Source organism: Micrasema longulum, unplaced genomic scaffold (assembly GCF_059751315.1).
Source record: "Micrasema longulum isolate JH-2025_06_02 unplaced genomic scaffold, ASM5975131v1 h1tg000182l, whole genome shotgun sequence".
NCBI classification, from domain to species: domain Eukaryota; kingdom Metazoa; phylum Arthropoda; class Insecta; order Trichoptera; family Brachycentridae; genus Micrasema; species Micrasema longulum.
In genome coordinates this window covers 105,126-127,704 of record NW_028277387.1, presented here as the reverse complement: position 1 = coordinate 127,704, position 22,579 = coordinate 105,126, and the positions used below count along the sequence as shown (strand labels likewise).

At 31.1% G+C, this 22,579-nt stretch overlaps 1 protein-coding gene across 1 annotated transcript in view; it reads right to left on the bottom strand.

The window, feature by feature from the left end:
• LOC148283888 (protein CFDP2-like) overlaps positions 1–20,225 on the bottom strand; it is a 103,764-nt gene extending 83,539 nt beyond the window's left edge. Inside the window, exon 1 of the mRNA XM_088243036.1 lies at positions 19,416–20,225. Within this exon, the coding sequence (XP_088099162.1) occupies positions 19,416–20,225 (810 nt within the window). The remainder of the gene's footprint in view (positions 1–19,415) is intronic.
• Positions 20,226–22,579: the final 2,354 nt, after the last annotated feature.

Here is a 22,579-nt window from a genome sequence, read left to right as displayed (position 1 = left end):
TAAAAAAATCCAATTGAAAGGATTTGTATATTGTGGGTGTTTTCTATATATTCTGAAATGCAGTTTTTGCGATTAGTAATATTTTCAAACCGGAAATTTAATGACTTTGTATGAAAGCTGTTTTTGACAGAATACTGAATTGACCTTACTACGTCAGACAACACCATTAATCTTTTTTTCTATAAATTATAGACTTGTTGCTTTTTGCATAAAAAAAGTAATATTTTATTTAGTATGAAAGAATTCTTTAAAAAAATTCAAGATTAACTCAATGATTATAAGTATTGATAAATATTTAAATTGAAGTTGCAGAAACACAATTAAAGTTTCTGGTTTTTTTTTGTCTTTTCAATAAAGTTAGACTTTTGTATCTACTTTAAGTACGATTTTGGATCCATATAATTACAAAATATATATTAAACAACATTTTATATAAATTAAAGTTCTTACATTGCTGTATCTTTTTCCTTTCAGTGATGCAGAACAGCGTTTATTTTTGTTATCCACTAAGTGTAGATTTTTCAGTGATACATATTTGTAGAATTTTTTTTAAACACATACATACATACATAATACATGTATTAATTCAAATTAAGCAGTCAATTTAGGTAAGTGGAAATATATTTGTTATAGATGCCACGAATATTCGACTACTATTCGGATTCGGCTACTATTTTTAGAAATCGGTTTGTGATCGAATACTGCGTTTTATTTGGGTGAATACCGAAAACTAAATCATGAAAAAAATCGCACAAATTACTCAAAAATGTATCTATCTTAATCACAAATTATTAGTTTGATACTAAAATCTTTCAGTGGTGAGTTGTGATGAATGAAAACATTATTTTCATCGTTTTTTGGTGGCAAACGATTGCGCTTTCCTCATAAATACTACCTGACAAGATCTTGTTGTTACACAGAAAGCATTTAAAAAAAATAATTTATAAAAAAACAGGTGATTTTTTATAAAATTGTGTCAGGTTGTAAAACAATGTGATGTAACAATAAACAAATAATGCCTGTCGCGACATCTGGGGTAAGCCGTCCAGTGAATGAACACTCCCCAGTAAATGACCAAAACCAATATTTCCTTCTAATATAAGAAAACGGTACATTTATACTTAGCTGTGTATTTTTTTGCTGGTTGGCAACATTGTTTGGTAAGTTATTGTTAATTCTCTGTATGTGCCATTGACCAGTTACAGCATGGCAGTGTTGTGAAAATCACATGTTGTAGTTTGTTCAGAAAAAAATCTCAGATAAGAACAATGTGTTTTTGTCGATAACTCTGTGGCTACTTTTGATCCAAAAATAATCAAATGAATTATTATTTTTGTAAAAAATGTCTTAATTCTTTGATGTAGATTCATTTTACTCAGGTTTTGGCAATGTTTATTAAATTACTGAGTGTTCCTTTACTGGCCCACGAAAATGTCTTAATCCAATAAATGAACGGGTGTTCATTCTCTGGTATTTCCGTAAATTTAGAAAAATCTAGTAAATGAAACTAGTGTAATAGAAATTAGTGACCTAAAATAAACAGTTCAATTTCTAGTTTTTCTATTCCAGTAAATGAACTATTATTAACCGACTACGTTAAATGGCATCAATGCTGTTGATTCCAATCTAGACGAGTACTTTATTGTGGATTCAACTTTTGTTCCTTTGATTTTAAAGGCCGTTGAAGCTACTGCTATTCCTAACGAAATAAATCCGATAAAACTTAATTTTTTTAATTACTCTGAAATAGCATTTGGTAAAAAGAAAACTGTTTAGACAAAAAAACCTATACCGTTTGGCATGACGGATAAGAATTACAAAAAATGTTTGAAAAAACAGAACGAAGACAAAAAAGAAGACGAAATTAGGAATAAAGATAATAAAAATACCTAGGAAATACATGTGCAAAAACAAACATTTAAGAGAAATACAAAAAGACAAGAAAATATGAGGTTAAGATTTAAAATAAATGAAAGAATGTCAAAATACAAACACTAGGACAAAAAAATTAAGAAAAACGAAAAAAAAACAAAAGGTGATCCAAAAAATAAAAATGTAAATATACTAACACTTTAGTTAAATATTGAGAAAATCAAAGTAAAAAACAGCAAACTAAGTAAAGAAAAGTTTCAAAAATAAATGTCCAAAAAAGGTGACCTACGAAAGAGTACGAGGTAACTACTGCAGTCAAATTATTTAAAAAGTATATTATCATCCGATTTGAAAGTGAAAAGAGAATGCAATATTTTGAGAGCATAGTGCTTTTGGCAAATGATGAAGATCAAGAATAAAAAAATAATTTTTAAGAAAAAAAATAGTGTCGGAGAACGTTTTCAGTTTTGTAAGACCCTCAATCTCAGACATTTTTAAAGTGATTTTGACGGTGTCCAACATGTGATAGGTGATCCTGATTGCTCCAGACGGGAATTAATATATTTTGACGACGTTAATTTCAAGGACACGAAATAAAGCATTGTGCATGAAATGAAATCATCCCCACCTGAAAATACCACAATAAAGTCCATCCGAATACTTAAAGTACACCCGCCTTCCAAATATTTAAAGTTCAAAGCTACATAAAATTGATAGTTGTACTCTCATTTTTGTCGTAACGTCTTTTTTATGTGATCTGAAAAGTGCCATCATAATATTGTGGTTAAGGTTAGCTATGTATTTATTGATGTTATCTTTTTGTTATAAATTGTACCAAAATTTTATGTTTCCTATTTATTTTTTGAGCTATTTTCGGCACAATTTTGCAGCCTTTAATTTTCAATGTAGCAGGACCTACAGAATTGTTTAATATTTGGACATTTTCATAAGATTATAAGTTTAAAACATATTTACAAAACGATGGTAACATTTTATTAATAATTAATTATATTCAACAACGAATAATATTCAGGTTTTTAAGGTGATTTAATAAAATAATTTAACTGTTATTGACTGAGTTTTATTGTGTTCATTCACTGGCGATTTGGATGATATCCGATTTATTTATTGATAAATGAAAATCTGGACAGAATATCTTAAAAACAAAAAAAAAAACTTTTTTTAATAACTAAAGATGACATAAACGTATCTTGAGTATACCAGAGTCATTCCATCATACCGAAAATATTTTTTGATATGTTGAAAGAATCCTCAATTGTTCATTCACTGGACGGTTTTTCCTACTCGCAAATGAAACAAACACGCGCGCCTCGTCACCCCGCACGCACCGCAATGAGGCAGGTCGTAACCTGTCACTCGCGAAATGCACACATCTTTTGCCGAACATTCAGCCGCCGAATAATTGCCGCATCGGCCGAGAGCGTGGCCGAATATTCGGTATTTGGCCAAACCACTATTTGTGGCATCTTCCATGTTAATTATGATTTTCGGGAAATAATTGAATCATTTTAGAATCACGCAATATAATGTTTGTCTTCCAAAGTCTCTTGTGATTTGGGGAACGACGAAAGAATCTTTAGTTTTAAAACAAGTGTTGTCGGCTTAATGGTGTAATGGTCAGCGCGGTTGCCTACTATGCAAGAGGTCTCGTGTTCGATTCATATGAAATATTTACATAAAAAGGTGTTTTTACACTTAAATATATCATAGTCCCTGGACTGGTACCTGCAGCATCAGACTGATCATCTTACCTTCATTTACCAAAAATGATCAAGATGAGATTAGTGTACAAATTCAGTGCCCTATGCACCATTAGGTGCGGAAAGGGAAAAATGATGGAATGTTGTGAGGGAAACTCTTTTTTTATATTCCAGATTAACAAAGCGATGTACAATAAATTTAGTGTCACAAAGTTGTTTTTCCTGAAGGACATCTTAGATTTTAAAATATGCACCTTGGTTTGTACATTTTACCTTACCGGATTACGCTTTTCGTGTACAATTCCCATTCAAAACTAGATGCCTAGAGTGAATTTAAAGTTGAACATTTGTTTTTGCAAATGTATGCTGATAGTGTGGGCTAGTGTCACTGCTCTCATGTAAATTGAATTATTTTTTTAGAGATCCTTGTTTTTTTCCCGGGAAGCGATATTATAATTAATGTTTAAAGTAATAATAATTTTGTTTGCTGGCAGACAAGCTACTTTCCTAAACGGATGTAGGAACGGATATAATATGTACATAAAATAATTAATTTTGCACGTAAAATATATATTTTGCACCTCAATAATCGACAAAATCAAAACCAGACAAGCATTGAATAGCGTAATCGGAGTCAATATTATGTATCCTTGGTAAAAACGACTTATAATCTGCGTAGAAACCATAAAGCGCTCATCACGTGAGTGTAAAATTATTAAAACCTATGTGTATTTGTTTTATTGATTCACAGAATACAAAAATAACTCAACCCTATAAAAAATAATTAACTATAAATAAAGATAATATTCTTTGGTCTTGTGATTTGATGGTTTAGTTAGTAAATTGTGACAATTTTCAGTTTTAACAAGAGTATTTTTTTACTAATATTTTCGTTTATTACCAAATATGTTTACTCGTTAAATCATAATTTAAAATAATAACTGTTAACAATTCAAACAAAATACCTTGATACTGTTTTTTTCAAAAATGCTTATATCTTTTTTAACTTTGAAAACATATTCTCTATAAGGTTAGGTAAAAATATTGCCCCTTTAAAAAAATTATCAAATACTTTTAATTATTGCAACAGAGAGGAAAACATTTTTGAGAAGGTAATATGGAAGTTTAGGCGTTTACAGCCCGGTATTAAACCGGCCAATGACAGGTCATAAGAACTGTATATTTCTGTACTCCCATTTACACTTCTCAAAAATGTTTTCCCTCTCTGTTGCTAAAAACTTAGATCTAAATTGTTCCGTAAGGAGGAGATCCAGCATGTCTATAAAAATTTTGAACCCATATATTAGATACGCAAAAGTTTTTTTAGAAAAAACATATTAAATGTTAAGAAAAACAGAACAAAATAGACTGAAAAATTATTTTTATATTATTGTAGAAATTAAACCGTAAAAAAAAATTCGCAGTTATAATTTTGGAGTAAATTTGTTGAATTTATTATTTGTCGAGTAACTTTTTTAAATTTACACGTGTATATATATTAAAGATAATATATTATCATATCAATTTATAAATACTATTGTTTTTCATATTATTCCAACATATTTAAATATAAAAATTCAAATCACAAATACTATTTATCAACTCTGATTTTTTTTCTTAGAATTGAAAAAAATTAAGCATAACTAAAAAAAAAATAAGCATAATAAGCCCACAATACAAAACAAACATAGAAAGGATTGAAAATAAACAACGAAATTTTTTCAAATACCTAGATTACAAAAACAATAAAATGCTTTGTACTTACAGCCAATCTGCCAAACAAAATGGATTTTTTACTTTTTAGAATAGACGCGCTGTATCTGAATTATGCTATTTACATAAATTTTTAAATTATAAAGTAGACTTTTTTACCCTACTTTCCAAAATTAATCTTAATGTCCCTTTTCGCTTGACAAGAAATAAGTATTTATTCCATCTGCCAGTCTGTAGCACTAACTATGCACAACACTCTTTCCACTATCGTTCATGCTCTAACTTTAATGTTTTTTTTTAATCTATTGATATATTTTACATACCTCTTAATTTATTTAAAAAAAAATTAAGACTTAATATTTCTAGCTGCGATACGATCCCACTTTCTATTTAATGATGCACACTTCTAAACACTTACTACCACATTAATACACATAAACACACATCTTCACTTACTCTTATACAAATACACATAAAAACATCATTTTGTTGTAACACAATGCTGACGAGTTATATGTATGCAACTCAACAGGACTTTAATTTAAGACTATTTTGTAAATATTTTTGAAAAATAAATTTAAAAAAAAAAATATTGGCAGAATGGTGAATGTTACACAGTGTGTAAAGTGGCCACTTAAACCAGCAAATGACAGGTCATAAGCCCTGTAAATGCCTAGACTTATAAATTACCTACTCTTAAATGTTCTTCATCTCTGTTGTAATATGTTAATATTAATAGCTCCCCAGTCTTGCCTACAAAGATTTGGACAAACTCAAAATATTGTTGATAAATCCACCTGGTCCATAAAAAAGTATAGAAATTGAATAAAATAAATTTTTCAGGCGTTCCTAGTATGTAGGTGAAATAATTCAATGAGATGAATCTCACCAGCATAAATAAAGGTTTCAGCTCTTTAACTTCACAAACATCAACAGATGAAAGAATTGAAGGAAAAAGGAAACTTAAAAAAATTTCCTTCTTTTAAAAAACATGCTCTATCCTGGATTTAAACTAAAAATATGAACTTTTTGTTTCATGATTTATTTTGTTGCCCTTTTACAAGAAAAGATATATGCCTAAATTTATAAGAAATACAAAATAAAAGAATTTGAGATGAATAAGTCACTCAGATACCAACATAATATTAAAATTTCTAAATTCCACACAAGTCATGGTCAAAATAACTTTGTCTTCAAAGGTGTAAAAACTTTAACAATCTCCCCAATGAACTAAAAACTATTAAAAATAATATATCAATAAATAAATTTAAAGTTAATCTAAAGAAATTTTTTGAACACGTGTAAAAACCACATATAATTTTAATTATTATGAATGTATTTCTTTATATATCCTTTGTTTTTATTTTTCTTTTTCATGTACTCGTATTTTAAATGATATAAACTCTTATAAATAAAACAATAAACAACTACAACAGTGTAAGTCACTATCCAAGCACAAGAGATAGTTTCTTTTTTAGAGAGTAACAGTGATAACATTTACTAGATGTATAAAAGTAGTTATGAACAGAATTAAAAAAAAAAAACATGTACCTTTTATGAAATAAATTAAAAAAAAAAAAAAAAACAATTTTAATAATAGTTGTTTGCAAGTTTTGGTAAAAATATGCAGATTGAACGGAATATTCATTTTTTAAGATAATAAATTATCAAATTAGGTTTTTTTTAAAAGTATATCGTTGTAAAACGGAATAATGAGATTTTGATCTTATATTAGACGATTTTTAAATAAAAGGTTTAAATTAATTTTATAATTATCAAATTGAGTTTTTTAAAAAAGGAATTTAAATGATTGGATAAACAAAGCAGATAAATAATTATTTTGTATTGTTGACAGTTTTAAAAAATTAGTTCGTATTTAAGAGTGAAAAAAAATATAAATTATGAAAAGACAAAGTGACAAAGACTTTTTTAAAGAAATTTTTAATTACGTGGATTTCCAACAACAACTATGGTCGTTTTCACACCATGTTAAAAACCACACGGCACCATCAAATGATAAAGGGTGGATAGGTCTTGGTTAAAACATTATTTATTTATTTAATGCCAGACAAACGCAATAAACAGTACACCGTGCCGCCAACTGATCTCCAATCACATTACTTTTAGGGGACCATTATAAAATAGTAAAAATATATATCAGTGCTCTCCAAATTTTAATTACGCAAGGCGCGATTTGCAAAGCAGACGTATAAAAAAAAATCACTAGGTCAATAAAGCATTTTGCATTTTTTTCATAGCATCTCTCAAAATTCTGTAAATGTATGCTTGATTTGAATGCAAATGAATAAAATACTTTTCACACTTTTGTAAAATGGCCTTGCATTGTAATACTTAGTTTAGTATTTCTGAATCATATGTCTTACGCTTCAGATGCCAATCCAGGGTCAGTGAATCATTTCAGTGTAAAGAAACCTTTAAAACAAATATCATAAGACTACCCTTCAGCAATCGAATCTAGAACCTTGATAGGCTAACGCGTCAACCACTACATAACGAGGCGGACTGATCTGGATAAGTTCACCACGTTTTACGAGTCTGGACTCGGCGGAACTCATATTCTCTTTCATGACTTTTATCCGAGAGAAGCCATCGAGTAGAAAACCTTTTTCCAGGATTCTTTTAAGTGTTATTTATTTATTTAATAACAGCCGTAACCAATTTGTACAAATTGTATAACATAGTTCAAAATTAATTAAATATAAGATTAAAATTTTTCATACATAGTATGATGTCCACAAAGGCACACAAAAAATACAAATATAACACAAAATGACGAACACTTTCAAAGTGGAACTGAAAGTCTGTTGATGTCTGTCAATAGTCCGGCTTCTCCTGAATGAGTTATCTGTGTTTTTTTTTTCTTAAAGCAAATGCGGAGAAGTTCCTTATCATGGCTTTTGCTGATTATCCGACCAGATTCACATACAATAGTTAAAGTAATTAAAAGGTACAAAACTTTTGCAGTAAATAAAAGCCTTGTACATAATCAGAAAGCTAAAAATAAGAAACTCCCATTTAAAAAAAAGGCACATAATATTTGTTGTATACATAAGAATAAATAATGGTGCCTTACCGAAAGAGATAAAAAAAGACAAAAGGCCTTCGAGATTTGGTGCTTCAGAAAAATATTAGGAATTTCCTGGAGAAACCACATAACTTATGACGAGATTCTCAGCAGAACCGTAGAAGGGAGGCACCTAATCAAAACCATCTCAGAGAGGCAAGCCCAATGGATCGGCTACATTTACACCATGATGGTCTCCTGCATGACATCATTGCGGGAATGGCTGAGGGGACAAATCAAAGAATATGCCTCCGACGGGAATATTTGGAGAAAGTGTGCGAGGATTTAAACTGCGCCTCATATGTCAAGCTAAAAAGGGCTGCAGAAAATAGAGACCAATGAAAAACGAAATGCAGGACTTTGCTGCAAACCAATCCCCAGGATTGAGACAACGAAGAAACAATAAATAAAATATATGTTTAAAGTAAATAGTTATAAACAGATTAATTTTTGTTTCATTATAAAAACACACAGTACTTAAACCCAATAATAGGTATTTAATATATCTGTGGGAAAAACAGTAGAATAAATGGAAAAAATGCTTATTGTGGAATTTTAAGTAAAATGATAGTTTCAATACACATCTACAGCAGTATTAATTGTTACGCAGTCATTATAAATTGGTACACAACGCAGTTTGTTTTATTTAATTATAATAATTAGTTAGTTTCTAAACTAAAATCATCAATAAAAAACTTTAAAGGGTTATATTAGTACCCCAGAGGGCGACAAAATAGCCAATACCGTCGAGGACCAATATAGGGTCAAATATGGTGGAATTATTTGTATTTATGCGGTAATTTTGCCGAATAATACCCTCCGCGCGAATGTACGGGGGCGAATCTTGCCACATAGAGTAGGATTTATAGCGGTTCTGCAACCCCGTTGGCCACTCTTCACAGAGGGTCCTTTATGAATTCCCAAATTTCAATATTGCGAGTCCTAGCGCAGAACCTCCTTTCGCGCCGGAAGGAGAATTATTGGGAAAGTTTCATGTAAAATCAAGCGGAATCCGTGCATACGAAGAACGTCAAATACTCGTGTCGCATATTTGAAAAAAATATATCTGATTCGACGTTTTTTGTGACACTTTTCCTCTTTGAGGACACAATTTTAAAGAATTTGACTTTGATATTTGAGTCATATTTCTTTGATATTTACGTATTTGCTTTTCGTTGAAAATGAAGTATACTTATGTTGATCAAATTAAGGGTGGTTATTTATACAGGTATCTGAAATTACAAACCGCATTAAAAAGATACATTCTGTAAACCTTTACCAGCATTGATACATATATCAAATACCTAAATAACTCGTTAATTCCAAAATTACTTTTATTCAAGGGAGAGCAAACCAGTTTTTATTTCAGTTGCGAATTGTATCGAATTTTGTTTTGATATTTTAAAATAAAAATAAATCAACACTGTATAGAGTTTTATCCGCATATTCATTATTTTAAATCCTAACCGCATACGCCAAAATATAATTTTGTACCATTAAATAGGTTTGTCTTTGTCTTTAAGGGTGTAAAAAATTATAATAATCTTCCTAATGAACTAAAAACTATTAAAAATAATATATCAACAAATAAATTTAAAGTTCATCTAAAGAATTTTTTTGAGCTCGTGTAAAAACAACATAAAATTTTAATTAGTATGAATGCACTATTGTTTTTTATTTTTCCTTGATATGTCTTATGTTTTTATTTTTCTTTTTTCTGTACTCATATTTGAAATTATATAAACTCTTATAAATAAACAACTAAAACATTATAAGTCACTCTCCAAGCACAAGAGTTAGCCTCTTTTTTTGGAGAGCTACAGTGATAACATTAACTAGATGTGTAAAAGTAGATAAATAGATAAAACAAACATTTAAAAATCATATACATATGTTTTAGAACGCAAACAGAAGAAACTATTTTCTCGTGTGTAATTATTGTAAAAGTTCTATTTTCGTACTTTCATATTATACAGGAAATGTTTAATACGTACGTAGTCATTGTCACACCCAATCCTTTGTATATTCCATACAATAGAACTGGAAAATAGGGTATGCTCAGTTCCTTTTATTGTGAAATCGGATTGGATTGAAAGGACAAAAAAATTATTACAGTATTTTTGGCTTATGGCCTTATGCATAGTGCATTTATCTAAAAATACGTTTGAAAATAAACATAAAAAAACTTTGTTCCCATACATTTCAAAATATTGCATTGAACCCTTAAATCAGCAAATGATAAGTTACGCGTTTTCTTAACAACCATTTTTCTAATTCAATTCAAGTGTGTGATGTCACACTAGTCGACATACGATACAAGACTTGATATACTTGTCTTATTTTTTAAATGATGAGGTTGTACTTTTGTAAATCTTCAAATGGATATTTTCCCACCGGATTTCAGAAGTAAAATTTGGAGGACTGCTGGATTTTAGTACAAAAAATATTTTATTCTTCCTACGCGAAGAATGTTTGTGGCACAATACAGCAACAAATATGTAAAATAATGGAGAGCACGAATGATAGAACTCATAACAAGAAAGACAGAGACGCTATTTTGTGACCGGTGTTTATATGAAACAGATTCAGTCGGTTATTGCCAGTGATGGGGGACGCACGCATGTAAGGTGACCGGCAAATTTATGATTTTTAATTTATGTTGCCATAACATGGCTAAGTAAAATGCTTATTTTTATAAAATATATTGATAAGGAATTATTAAACTTTACGTTTCCGTGTTTTGTTTTTTTCAAATTTATGAACTTAAAAATGTTCCGTTTTTTGCTTGTGGGAACACGATGTTATTTACTATTATTTCAATAGTTTATAAGTCTCATCATGTTTGTTTTGTTTTTTGACAAGTTCGTATTATTGGGACGCATATATAAGTCCACTGTTAACATGCAAATCACCGGGAAGATACTTTTTTTATTCATTGAAGTTTTTGCAGCAGGCGTTAAATCGTATTTAGGTCCAATGGAAATATTTTTGCGTTTACTGTAAACAGTTAGGAATTTAATGATTGTAAATGTGATGCTAAAAAACAAAGGTGACCATATCCAACCACCGTCATTTTTGAGGTTTTTAGTAAATATGACCGCTTAAATTGTTTTCCATAATAATATTAAGTTTAAATATAAGCGTCTCCTTTATTTCTGCTAAAAAAAAGGTTAAAAGCAACAGATTCTCAGATGGTGATATGCATCGACCCCAGACAAAAAGTAAATTTACTCAGTTTAAGTTACAATTGAGATACCGATGTTTATTTTTTGCATCACAAATAACAGTAATTCATAGTCTTTTTATAATCAAATACTCAAAATTTTGCAAAAAAATATTTATACACTTAAATTGCTGAGTAGTTTTAACTCACACCTTTGTATGGAGTATTGATATTAAAAAGAATATCTAATGTGCATTTGTCGAAAAGCACATAAGTCATTTGAATTCATATTTCATTTATTGTCGATTTATTTATGATGTGTATCAATCGAAAAGCTATATTTTATGTTTTTTTGCATGTGTTCTAATAATTTATTGAACCCAGATAAACGCTTGCCATATGAAAACTTTATTTATGGGACAAGCTGTAAACATTTCTACAAGATTTCAGATTGTTTTCCAGATAATCGTGCTTTGCTTTGTAAAAGAGCCTCGAATTAAAAAGGAAAAATGACAAATATAAAATGATGTAAATAAATCTCTGTTTCCTGTGTCCGGCCGAAATAAAAAGTACAGTATTGTCTGTGAACTTTGAACTTGAGCCCTGGGAGCGTTTTCGACTCGATGACTACTCTTGAATAAGGAAATTGCGTAAAGGTTTGTCCATCCTGTGGTCCATTTTTGAGACCGTTATTATTGATATGCTAAGCGTAATTGTTAAAAACATACATACATAAAGTTATTAAATCAAATAAAAATAACAATGTATAAACTGTGCTTACTATTATATAAAAACTATTGAATAATTAATTTGAAATAAACGAAATATAATAAAAAGTTATGAAAAGAACGCAAAATAGTTTAAAGGATTTTTCATTAATTCCTTTTTATTTTTGTTCAATGGCACAATTTTAAATAAATGAGTTTTGAGACAGTTCATCTTCTTTTATTTTTACTTATTGGAGAATCTCGCAGCTTAATACAGAAATGTCAGGAGTCTTAATAGATACATTTAATGGGCACAAAACTTATCAATCGATTATTACTGGTAGATGTTTTTTTTTATATCACATTATAATATATGTCTATGTGCTTCAAAATAAATTCAAGTGGTCTCCTAACAAAGTGACTAAATTTGTATTTTCTATTTATTTTGTCTCACTGCTTGCTTAGCTTAATACTCAATGCTTGAATAAATATCGAGATTAAGAATCAAAAAGAGCCAAACTATGTACATTTTAAGTACAAACCTTGACAGGTTTGAAATGTTTAACAACGAAAGAGTTAGATCACAGTGTAAAAAAAATAAACTTCTTGATATTTTTTTACACCAGCAGCGCTCTTTCATAAGCGTCATCCGTATTTGTTGTCAAACAGTTTGTGAAACAAATTTAAAGGAAGTTAAATAACGTCTTCGTCGGGCATTGAATTTTTAATGTTTAAATTATGTTTTTTTAATTGAGAGCAAATAACTTTCTACTGTAAGTGACGTGTTCCATGAAAATTTTTGTAATAATTTTTTAAATTTAAAATTAACTCAGTATTTGTACATTCCATTGAAATATTTTTTGACTTTTACGATGATTTAATGTGTTTTTAATGTTAATTTACGGCTAAGGACATTTTTTAATTAATTGAGTTTATTTAGTAAAAAATATAAAGAGGTATAAATGTAATTAAACAATGTAATACAGTTTTTTTATATAAATGACACACACATTTACATTAATCTTTCCCGTTACATAAAATCAAAAAGCATTTCTTGTTTTCATAAAGCGGAGTGACGTCTTACGATAATGTGTTTTTTAAATTAGTTTGTTTAAATAAATAGTTAGATGAATTAGCTTCTAAAGAAAACGATAACTAGCTTGTGGACGACGTTCAAAGCAACGATGAAATTTTCTGCCCAAGTAGAATACCATCCCGTTGGAAAAAAACTTAACACCTGTCGAAAAAGCTGACTCAGCACAATCAACTTAATAGAGGCGTCAATTAATTTAATCATGTGTGTTTCTCGGTTTTGTGCAGTTGCAAAACTAAAAAAACGGTTAGTGGCAGTCTTCTACGGCATCTTGACCGTAGCATTCGTAAATTTTGTTGTAATTGACGGCCACAATATGATCAAGAACAATAAAAAACTCAAACAGACGAGCATTCTCACGAAGTAACTCAGCACAGATTTAGTCAACCCTTTTTTTATTTCGCGCCTCCACTCGTGCACGTTTGCGAGTGATTTTGGCTCTTGAAAAAAAAAAAATTTTTAAAGAATATACGCTTCAGTGAACGACAAAAAAAACTTGGTCAACCCTTGGATGGGAAAACGACTTGAAGCTCCGACTTTGAAGAGATCTTTAGGAAAAAATATAAGCTGAATTTTCGTCAAGCCATCTGGTACAGATAGTAAGCTTTAAGGAGAACAACACTAGAGCTAAAAAAATGTGAGTACTGTTCTTTTTGTTCTAGTAAAAAAAAAAGAAAATTACACAGCTAATGTACAAAAAGTCAGAATACTCTAAATAAAAACAAATTTGAGTTTGTGTAGACTGTATTAAAACGTTTTATCTTTATCAATTGACCAATTATTGATAATATTTGCTATTTTAACGACTAAAAAAAATATTTTACTAATGTTGATGGTTAAAAAAAGTTTCAGTTGATTTTTGAGATATTTACTTTATTTTATTTTATGTTTCATTTTTACTTTTCTTGAATAAATTTTATTTTATTATTTCGTTATATCCCAATCCTAAAATTTCTACAAAAATAGGATACATATAGGCATGGTTTAGTATACGGGCTGACATTTAAATATGTATTCTTCTGGGACGTACATATTGATGGCTCAGATCCATAGAAGGAAAACAAAAATAATGATGTTTCTAATTGTACTATTCATTTAAAAAAAAAAAAAAAAATCCCTTTTTCAATTCTACAAAGGTGTTACTCTTACAAAATGTTGGTTTTCTCCCGTAAGACAGACGATTTCATTTAGAAAAACCTTTACTGAACAATCTCTCAACTCCATAACTAATAAACGTTTTGAAAATTCACATGACTAGTTTAATCTTAAAACTTGTAACCATTGTACATAATATTACTTGTTACTTTATAACTATTTGTTGCTATATTATTATTGTTAACATACCTGTTTGTAAATATTTTTCTGTCCCAAAATGAGTTTGTTGTAACTCATATGAGTACAAAAAAAATATTTTTTGTATGATTTAATAAATAAATTGTTCATATTTATTTGACGAAAATTTATATTTGCATTTAGTTCACTTAAAGTGATTTAATAAATTACTTTAATCTGTCAAAACTCTACATTTTTTATCTTAATTTATTTGCATTTATGAGCACTCACGTTTTTTTTTCTCTTAAGTTCCAAATATGTTCCAAATGTATGTTTATTCTTGAATTAAAAGTATTTTTTATTCTTTCTTTTGCATTTTTTTAAATACAGTTTTTAATTTTTTCAAAGAATCAAAAGCAAAATAAATATATTTTCATTATTTTATGCGTACAATATTATGCCAGCACTCTTTAAATTTAATCTTAATTAAAACTTATGTCTTAGCACCCGACGACAAACTATTATTTCATAGTTTATTATGTGTATTTTATTGAGTAATGACTCTATGTTATAAAAATATATTTATTTTATTAATTCAAAATTGCACTTTTTTAAATATTAATGAATTAATAACGATTTTTTCAGACTGTGCCCGTGTCGGGCCCTCATAGTTAACAATAAAAAGTAAATTTTATAATTAATTTGATTCAAATTTAATGACATGTGATGCAATATCCAATCCAGAAAAATAAGGTATCAGTAGTAAAATTCCAAAGAATACAATGTAAAAAAAAGTAATCAGATTTTAATATTGAAATATATATTATACAAATTAAGATTCATGCATAATCAAATATACAAAAGAATAGTATCATTAAAATCAACAAAATAATAGTAAAATATAGTCGTATTGAAAATACTAAAATAACAGTATTATTGAAATGAATTGAAAAAAATAAAAAAATAATTGAAATGATAATTAAGAGATGGTTTTAAGAAACTCATTCTTTACTTCAGTAAGAAATAGGAGTAATAAATAATATGCCCAATAAAAGTGAGTACAAAATTAAATAAAACGAAAATACATAATTAAAGAGCATAAAAATATCAAGATATAAAAAAAGAAAATAAAAGTTAAAGTACGGAAGGAAAGCAGATTGGTCAATTTTTGCTAATTGCTAATCTCAAACTTTAAAAAGATTGACAACCTCGTCACTATCGATATGCAGCAACCAATTTTTTTTTTCTTAAATACATTGGCACTTGTAGAGTTTTTTAAGGCTGAAGTTGATAAAAAAAATTTGGAGCCAAGAAGGTAAAGTTTCTTTGAGCTAGCTTTGAACGAGTAGAAGGGCCAACACAATTAATCCTTCCCGATGATCACGTCTGTAAATTTTGCTGTGTCCTGATTTTATCTACAGATTTCCAGAAGTTCACAATTACCTCTTGAACAAATATATGTATATATATAAAAGCCATTACTAAAAACTAGTAATTTCTGGTTATCTCTGTATATTGTTGACAGTTGAGCAATAATATACACACATGTCATTAAATTATAACACCCACTCACTAAAATTCTTGTATACTTACACTCACACAACGCACTTACCTTTACAACTAATTTCTAAAACATATTTTACGCACGCAAAGAAACCGGTTAATGTTTATTTTATGTATTTCTGTGGATATCTGTTATTGCTTTTATTCCCCGTATATTTTGATCGCTTTCTTTTTCACATATATTGTTGACTTTTCCAATAAAAAAAAAAATATATGATGAAATGAGCCATTGATATGTTCAAGCATTATGTACTTCTGAAGTAGAAAAGCTTTTTAAGATAAAAGGTAAAGTAGAAAATATGTATTTAAATAAATTAAATGCCTTCTAAGAAACCCTTATTAATAGTATAGTAAAAAAAAAGTTTAAAAAAGTAAAAAAGAGAAAGTCCAGAAAAAAATCTAAGGTATCTCTACCCTTTTTTCCTACAGCATTCCTCTTGGGCATGCTGGGGATCAAACAGTTTGCAAAAAAGGAGGGCCCGCTTTTTCAGGCTGATAAGATATTGCAAATAATGAAACGGTTTTTGTTAGCAAAATGATAAATGATTATTCTTCAAAAGAGTTGACTAAAAAAGTTTTTTCTTATCAATGTGAACACGGATATAAAACTAAAAATAAAAATAAAGTAAGTCTGCCATTTCGTAAGAAAACAAAAACAAAAAACTCGTTGAAGGGCCGTGCTGTACTTTTATATTATAAGGAAATAGCATTAATAAGAGAAAAAAAAATCATTTAAACGGAAGTTAAAAAAACATGTGCGTAGCAGATAAGTTAGCTCTTAAAAAATAATGGTATTCGGCTTTTTTTTGTTTTATTCTTTTATTCCTGTAAAATGGCTTCAGAGTGCAGAGCCAATTCTACCATATAAACATTAACATAAAAATAACAATAAACATAAATATAAACGTAAAACAAAATTTTATATTTGCAGCACAATTGTGTGATAAATACAAAATTCAACAACAACAACAACAAACCATCACGCCGTTTCCCCGTAAGGGTAGGCAGAGAGGATAGAACGCCACAACACTCTATCTTTGCATACAGATCTCGCTTCCTCTACATTCATACATCTTCTCATGCACGCGCGCCGATTATTCCGACTTTTGACATGTCCATCTTTAAGTATTTGTTGGATTTGGTCATGCCATGTCTTTCTCGGTCTTCCTCTATTTCTGCATCCATCAACATTCGCATTGTAAATATTCTTAGCCGTTCTCTCGCTGTCCATTCGTTCTACATGTCCAAACCAGCGCAGAGCTCCTTTCTTGATTTTGTCGATAATGCTTGTCTCAGCCTTACATAATGTACGGATCTCAACATTTGTGCATCTATCGTACATAGTTTTACCACACATTCGCCTGAGAGATCGCATTTCGACAGCATTCAGCTTACTTTCATCCCTGTTTTTCCAAGTCCATACTTCGCTCCCATACATCAGGGATGGGACCAGGACTCCGTTGTGAACTGCCAATTTTGCCTCTTGTGACAACCATTTATTTGCCAAGGTCGATTTAAGTGCACCGTTCACTCTGTTTCCGGCACTCACCCTCCTTTCAATATCTTTCTCAGTCATTCCATCCCTAGTGAACATACTTCCCAGATACACAAATTCCTCTACTTGTTTTAGTATAACTCCATTCACAGTGATTTCACATTTAGTCATACTTTCATTTCTTTCAAAAACCATCACATTCGATTTATCGACATTCATCAGCAAATCGCTTCTCTTGCATACATCGTAAACCTTTGTTACCAAGAATTGCAGTTCCTCTTTGTTATTAGCAAGGAGTACAGCATCGTCAGCATACAAAAGACAATTGACTTTTAAATCACCCATTTTTGCTCCCATTCTTAAGCCTTTCAGTTCTTTCATGCAGTTATCGATATACACGTTGAACAGCCATGGTGACATAACACATCCCTGCTTCACTCCTTTATGAATGTCAAACCACGATGTGTATGATCCATTTACCCTAACACATGCTGTGCTGTCTTTATACAGAGAAGCAATAGCACGTGTTAGATTTACGCTTACTCCGTACTCCGATAACACCTTCCATAATTTTTCTCTGTCAACTCTATCAAACGCTTTTTGCAGATCGACAAATGCGCAGAAAAGCTTTTGGTTTTTAGCAAGAAATTTTTCTGTCATGTTTCGTAAAGCAAATATTTGATCCATACATCCTCTTCCATTCATAAAACCGCTCTGAATATCCCACACTCTATCCTTTGTAACTTTTCTTACTCTATCAATCAGTATTCTTCCATACATTTTGCCAACAGCGCTCAAAAGGCTGATTGCTCTATAATTTCCGCATTCTACTCTTGAACCTTTTCCCTTGTATAGAGGCATAACAACAGCCCTTCTCCAGTCTGGAGGAGTGTATTCCTCCTCTAAACATCGGTTGAAAAGTTTGTGCAGCCATACAAAAATTATTTCACCGCCCGCCTTTATAAATTCTGTAGCAACATTATCAAAACCTTGCGCTTTTCCATTCTTCATATATTTGGCAGCAATTCTTATTTCTTCCATTCTTATCTCTGTCGTACCATCATATGCATTTAAACTTACCTGAGGAGGTGCTGCAGTGCTTATATTTCCTGTATGTGTTTCATACACCTCCTCAAAGTATTCCTTCCATCTTGTTTTTATTCCACTATCATTTGTCACCATTTTCCCATCTTTTCCTTTTATAGCTGTCATACATCCACTTTCATTACTGTTTCGGGAATTTTTCACCGCTTTCCAGAATATCTTTATATTTTCTTGGAAGTTCTCGGTCATTTTGATTCCCTCTTTTTTTTTCAACAATTTTTTTCGTTCACACACACCTTGTTTCACTCTCTTCTTACATTCATTATATATGTTTTTTATTTCTGCATACCTATTACCAATCGCTTTATTCACTGTCAGCAGATTTAACCATGCTTCCTTCTTTTCTTGCACTAGTTTTTTTATTCCATCGTCCCACCAAGCATCACCTTTCTTTCTTCCTTGTTTCGTTATACCGCATATTTCCATAGCAGATTCACACATACCATTTTTCAAACATTCCCACATTGCATCAATACTCATATTTTCCACACATTCATCGATCAGTTTAAGATTTACGGCCCTTTCAAATTTATCTTTTATGCAATCATTTTGGAGTTTTTCAACTTTGACTCTAGAAGGCGCCTGCATTTTGCGGGTCTTGGACCGCCATCCTTGAAACAAGATTACCCTTGATACCACCAAGAAGTGATCTGTTTCCATTTCGGCTCCTCTGTACACCCGCGTATCAACTGTTACAGGCCTCAATCTAGAGTCAATGACTACATAGTCGATAATAGATCTTTCATTGCCTCTCTCCCACGTATACTGGTGGATTTCCTTATGATCAAAGAACGTATTTGACACAAAAAGATTCCATTCCAGGCATACTTCTAGCAGTCTTCTTCCATTATCATTCTGTTTTCCATCCCCGAACATGCCTAGGGCTGACTCCATCCCGTCTCTTCGAGTTCCCACCCACCCATTCAAATCTCCCGCAAGTATTACTCTCTCACTATCTTTTTTTCCATTCATTACATTCATCACACTTGTCCAAAACTTATCCTTCTCAGATTCACAGTCGGAATTCACAGGAGCATATCCTATTAATAAAATAATACTCGTCAATCCAATCTTGAATCTGACAAACATAAGTCTAGAACTTATAAGGACATACTCTTTCATACACTGTATCATTCTGGGCGATAGAAACGCGGCAACACCCTGGCAGGCTCTGTCTGTATCTGGGACACCTGACCAAAGAACCAGGGCGTCACCGTGTTCCATCGAACCGCTTCCTTTTTTCCAACTTTCCGTTATACATAATATATCTAAACATTTATTCCTCATCACATCACACAATTCGTTCATTTTTTCACCCATGCGTCCCCTTATATTCCATGTCGCAATTCTGCATTCTTGCGTTTTCCTCCTCTGTGCGCCCCCACGGAAGGAGCGACCTGACGGGTTGCGAGCCTCATCGAAGTTTGTCAAAGGCATCCTCCCGTTCTGCCTGCCTACTTAATATTAATTACGCTACCCCTCATCTCTACTACTACTTAAATACTTAATTTTACACAAGACCTATAATGAATTGATATAAATGACTTAAATAGATTATTCCTAAGACTTACAGTATAAACATTCACAAAGTACCTTAACACTAAAATTCACTACTGTCACTTATCACTATAGAAGTCATAACTTAAACATTAATGGTGACTCGGCCGAACGAATCCTTTTCTGCTTGAAGGCCGAGTCGTGGTTGCCATTTGCCATGTTGTGTATCCCCAGATGTTCTTCGCTCGGTGCGGCGTGTCCGGCTTCCAAGGGTTGCCGCCTGTGCTGTGGGTGCATTTGCACCCCGCGCCTGCACCCTGATATTGTGCAAACTTCCCGCCCCTCACCTCGCCTCGGTTCCCGGTTTAGGCTTCGTACTTTTTCACATGTTGCGACATCTCGAATCTTCCGAGAATTATGTTCGCTAGGGGCACTGATTTTAAGTCATTAGACTTTACAAACTGTTTTTTCTCGTTTCTCGTTGGAATTAAACTATTTAATAAATGCACGCACTTTGCTGGAGGATTACATGCTAACACTAGGTAATTAGTTTTATTAAATTAATGATTAATTGTTAATTTTTCTTACACTGCTAGTTAACACACACAAAGGCCCTTCCTGGAACGCACTTCGTGTCCCACAAAAATATCGAGTCTAGTCAATATTTTCTTTATTTAGTCACATATTCACACTTAGACAATATTTATTTCATACAGAACACACGCGATATATTTTTTTGTATTTTCCACACCTTATAGTTCAATTGTTTTGGTTCACTCACTATTAAATTACATAGTTTGTCGGAGCTAAGCACAAGTGCGACCGGCCAAGCCGGCGCACAAATATTTCTCACAATAATTATGAATTTTCATTTTCTTCGTGATAATGTATTTTACTTTACAAAAATAAACACTAGTTTCGCATTAAAAAATACAATTTTTGTGGTGGTCTCAGCATATCTCGCCATCGCTCGAACAACGGTGAATGGATCTACCCTGCAGTGGCTTGGAGAAGTGCGTTATAAGAGTTTTCCATGCGTTCCTATAGGCTCCAGGTTCTTTGGCAAAGAAGGGGAGCGAAGGTGTTTATTCGTCCAGCTGTAAACATTTCGGAGGTACTGCAATACCCAGGCAGTCCGAATGATTGTCTGTATGAATTATTATACGTGACCCTTGATTTGTTCCATGCTGTTTGCGTATAATTATTCCACAGGTCCACTGTATGCATGGACGTCAAATACGAAGTAAATATGTTTTTTTTCACTTCGTTACTGCACTGAAACAGGCGTCTTGCTAGCATATAGGCCCTGACATTGATGGCTTATCTCTGTCTCTCTATGTCCTGATCATCTTTACAATCATCAGTAAGTATGTGCCCTAGATACTTGAATTTTGCAGTTACCGTTAAACTGTTGTTGTCCAGGAATACAGGTGGTGATGGGTGCACGAATTCAGAAAATGACGTCTTGTGTTTAAATATAAGTACGGCAGATTTTTTGGCATTGTATATCATATTGTGGCTAATTGCATATTTTTCGCTAATATTGAGCAACAATATCATACTATTAATAGATGGAGTCAATAATACCATATCTTCTGGATAATTAATATTGTTAGCGCAGACACCGTTAACATGACATCCGAATTTGGTTGAATTAAGGCTTTAAAAAAGTTTTTTTTGTGTTTTCCAAAATTATGTGTTTTTATTAGAGTTAATGATTTCGTGAACAAATATTTATTTTTAATTTTTTTAACTTTTTGTACATAGTGTTATTTGTACATTGGCGGGCTTATTGCCAAAGATGGCAATTTCTTCCAACCAACCAATAAAATAAAAGTTTTAATTTTATAGTTCAAGTTATAGAACATATTCAATAGAAGAAAATATTAAAAAGCTTTAGATATATAAAAAAAGAAATAAACGTATTTGTTTATAAATTACCTTATATCAAAACTATTACTCAATGGGAAAAAGGAAAAAAGAGGAAAAAGGAAAGGAGGAGAGATTAAGGAAGAGAAAGGAGATGTTTCTTCAGACGTGATTTAAACAGTACAGACACTATATAAGTTAGAGAAAAAAGAGAAATTGTGGATGGGTATTATTATATGAAGGGGGTTTTTTTTTGTTTACAATGTGTAAGTACTATTATTTTTGGAGCTTTGTTTTGTAATATTGTGATACTGTGCTGCTGCAGTGGTTGGTATGTGGTTCAGTGATTGCGTTGTAGGTGAGTTTACATGAACCCTTATTAAAAAAATTTCTAGTTCTACCGAAAATTGAGAAAATGTTTTGTG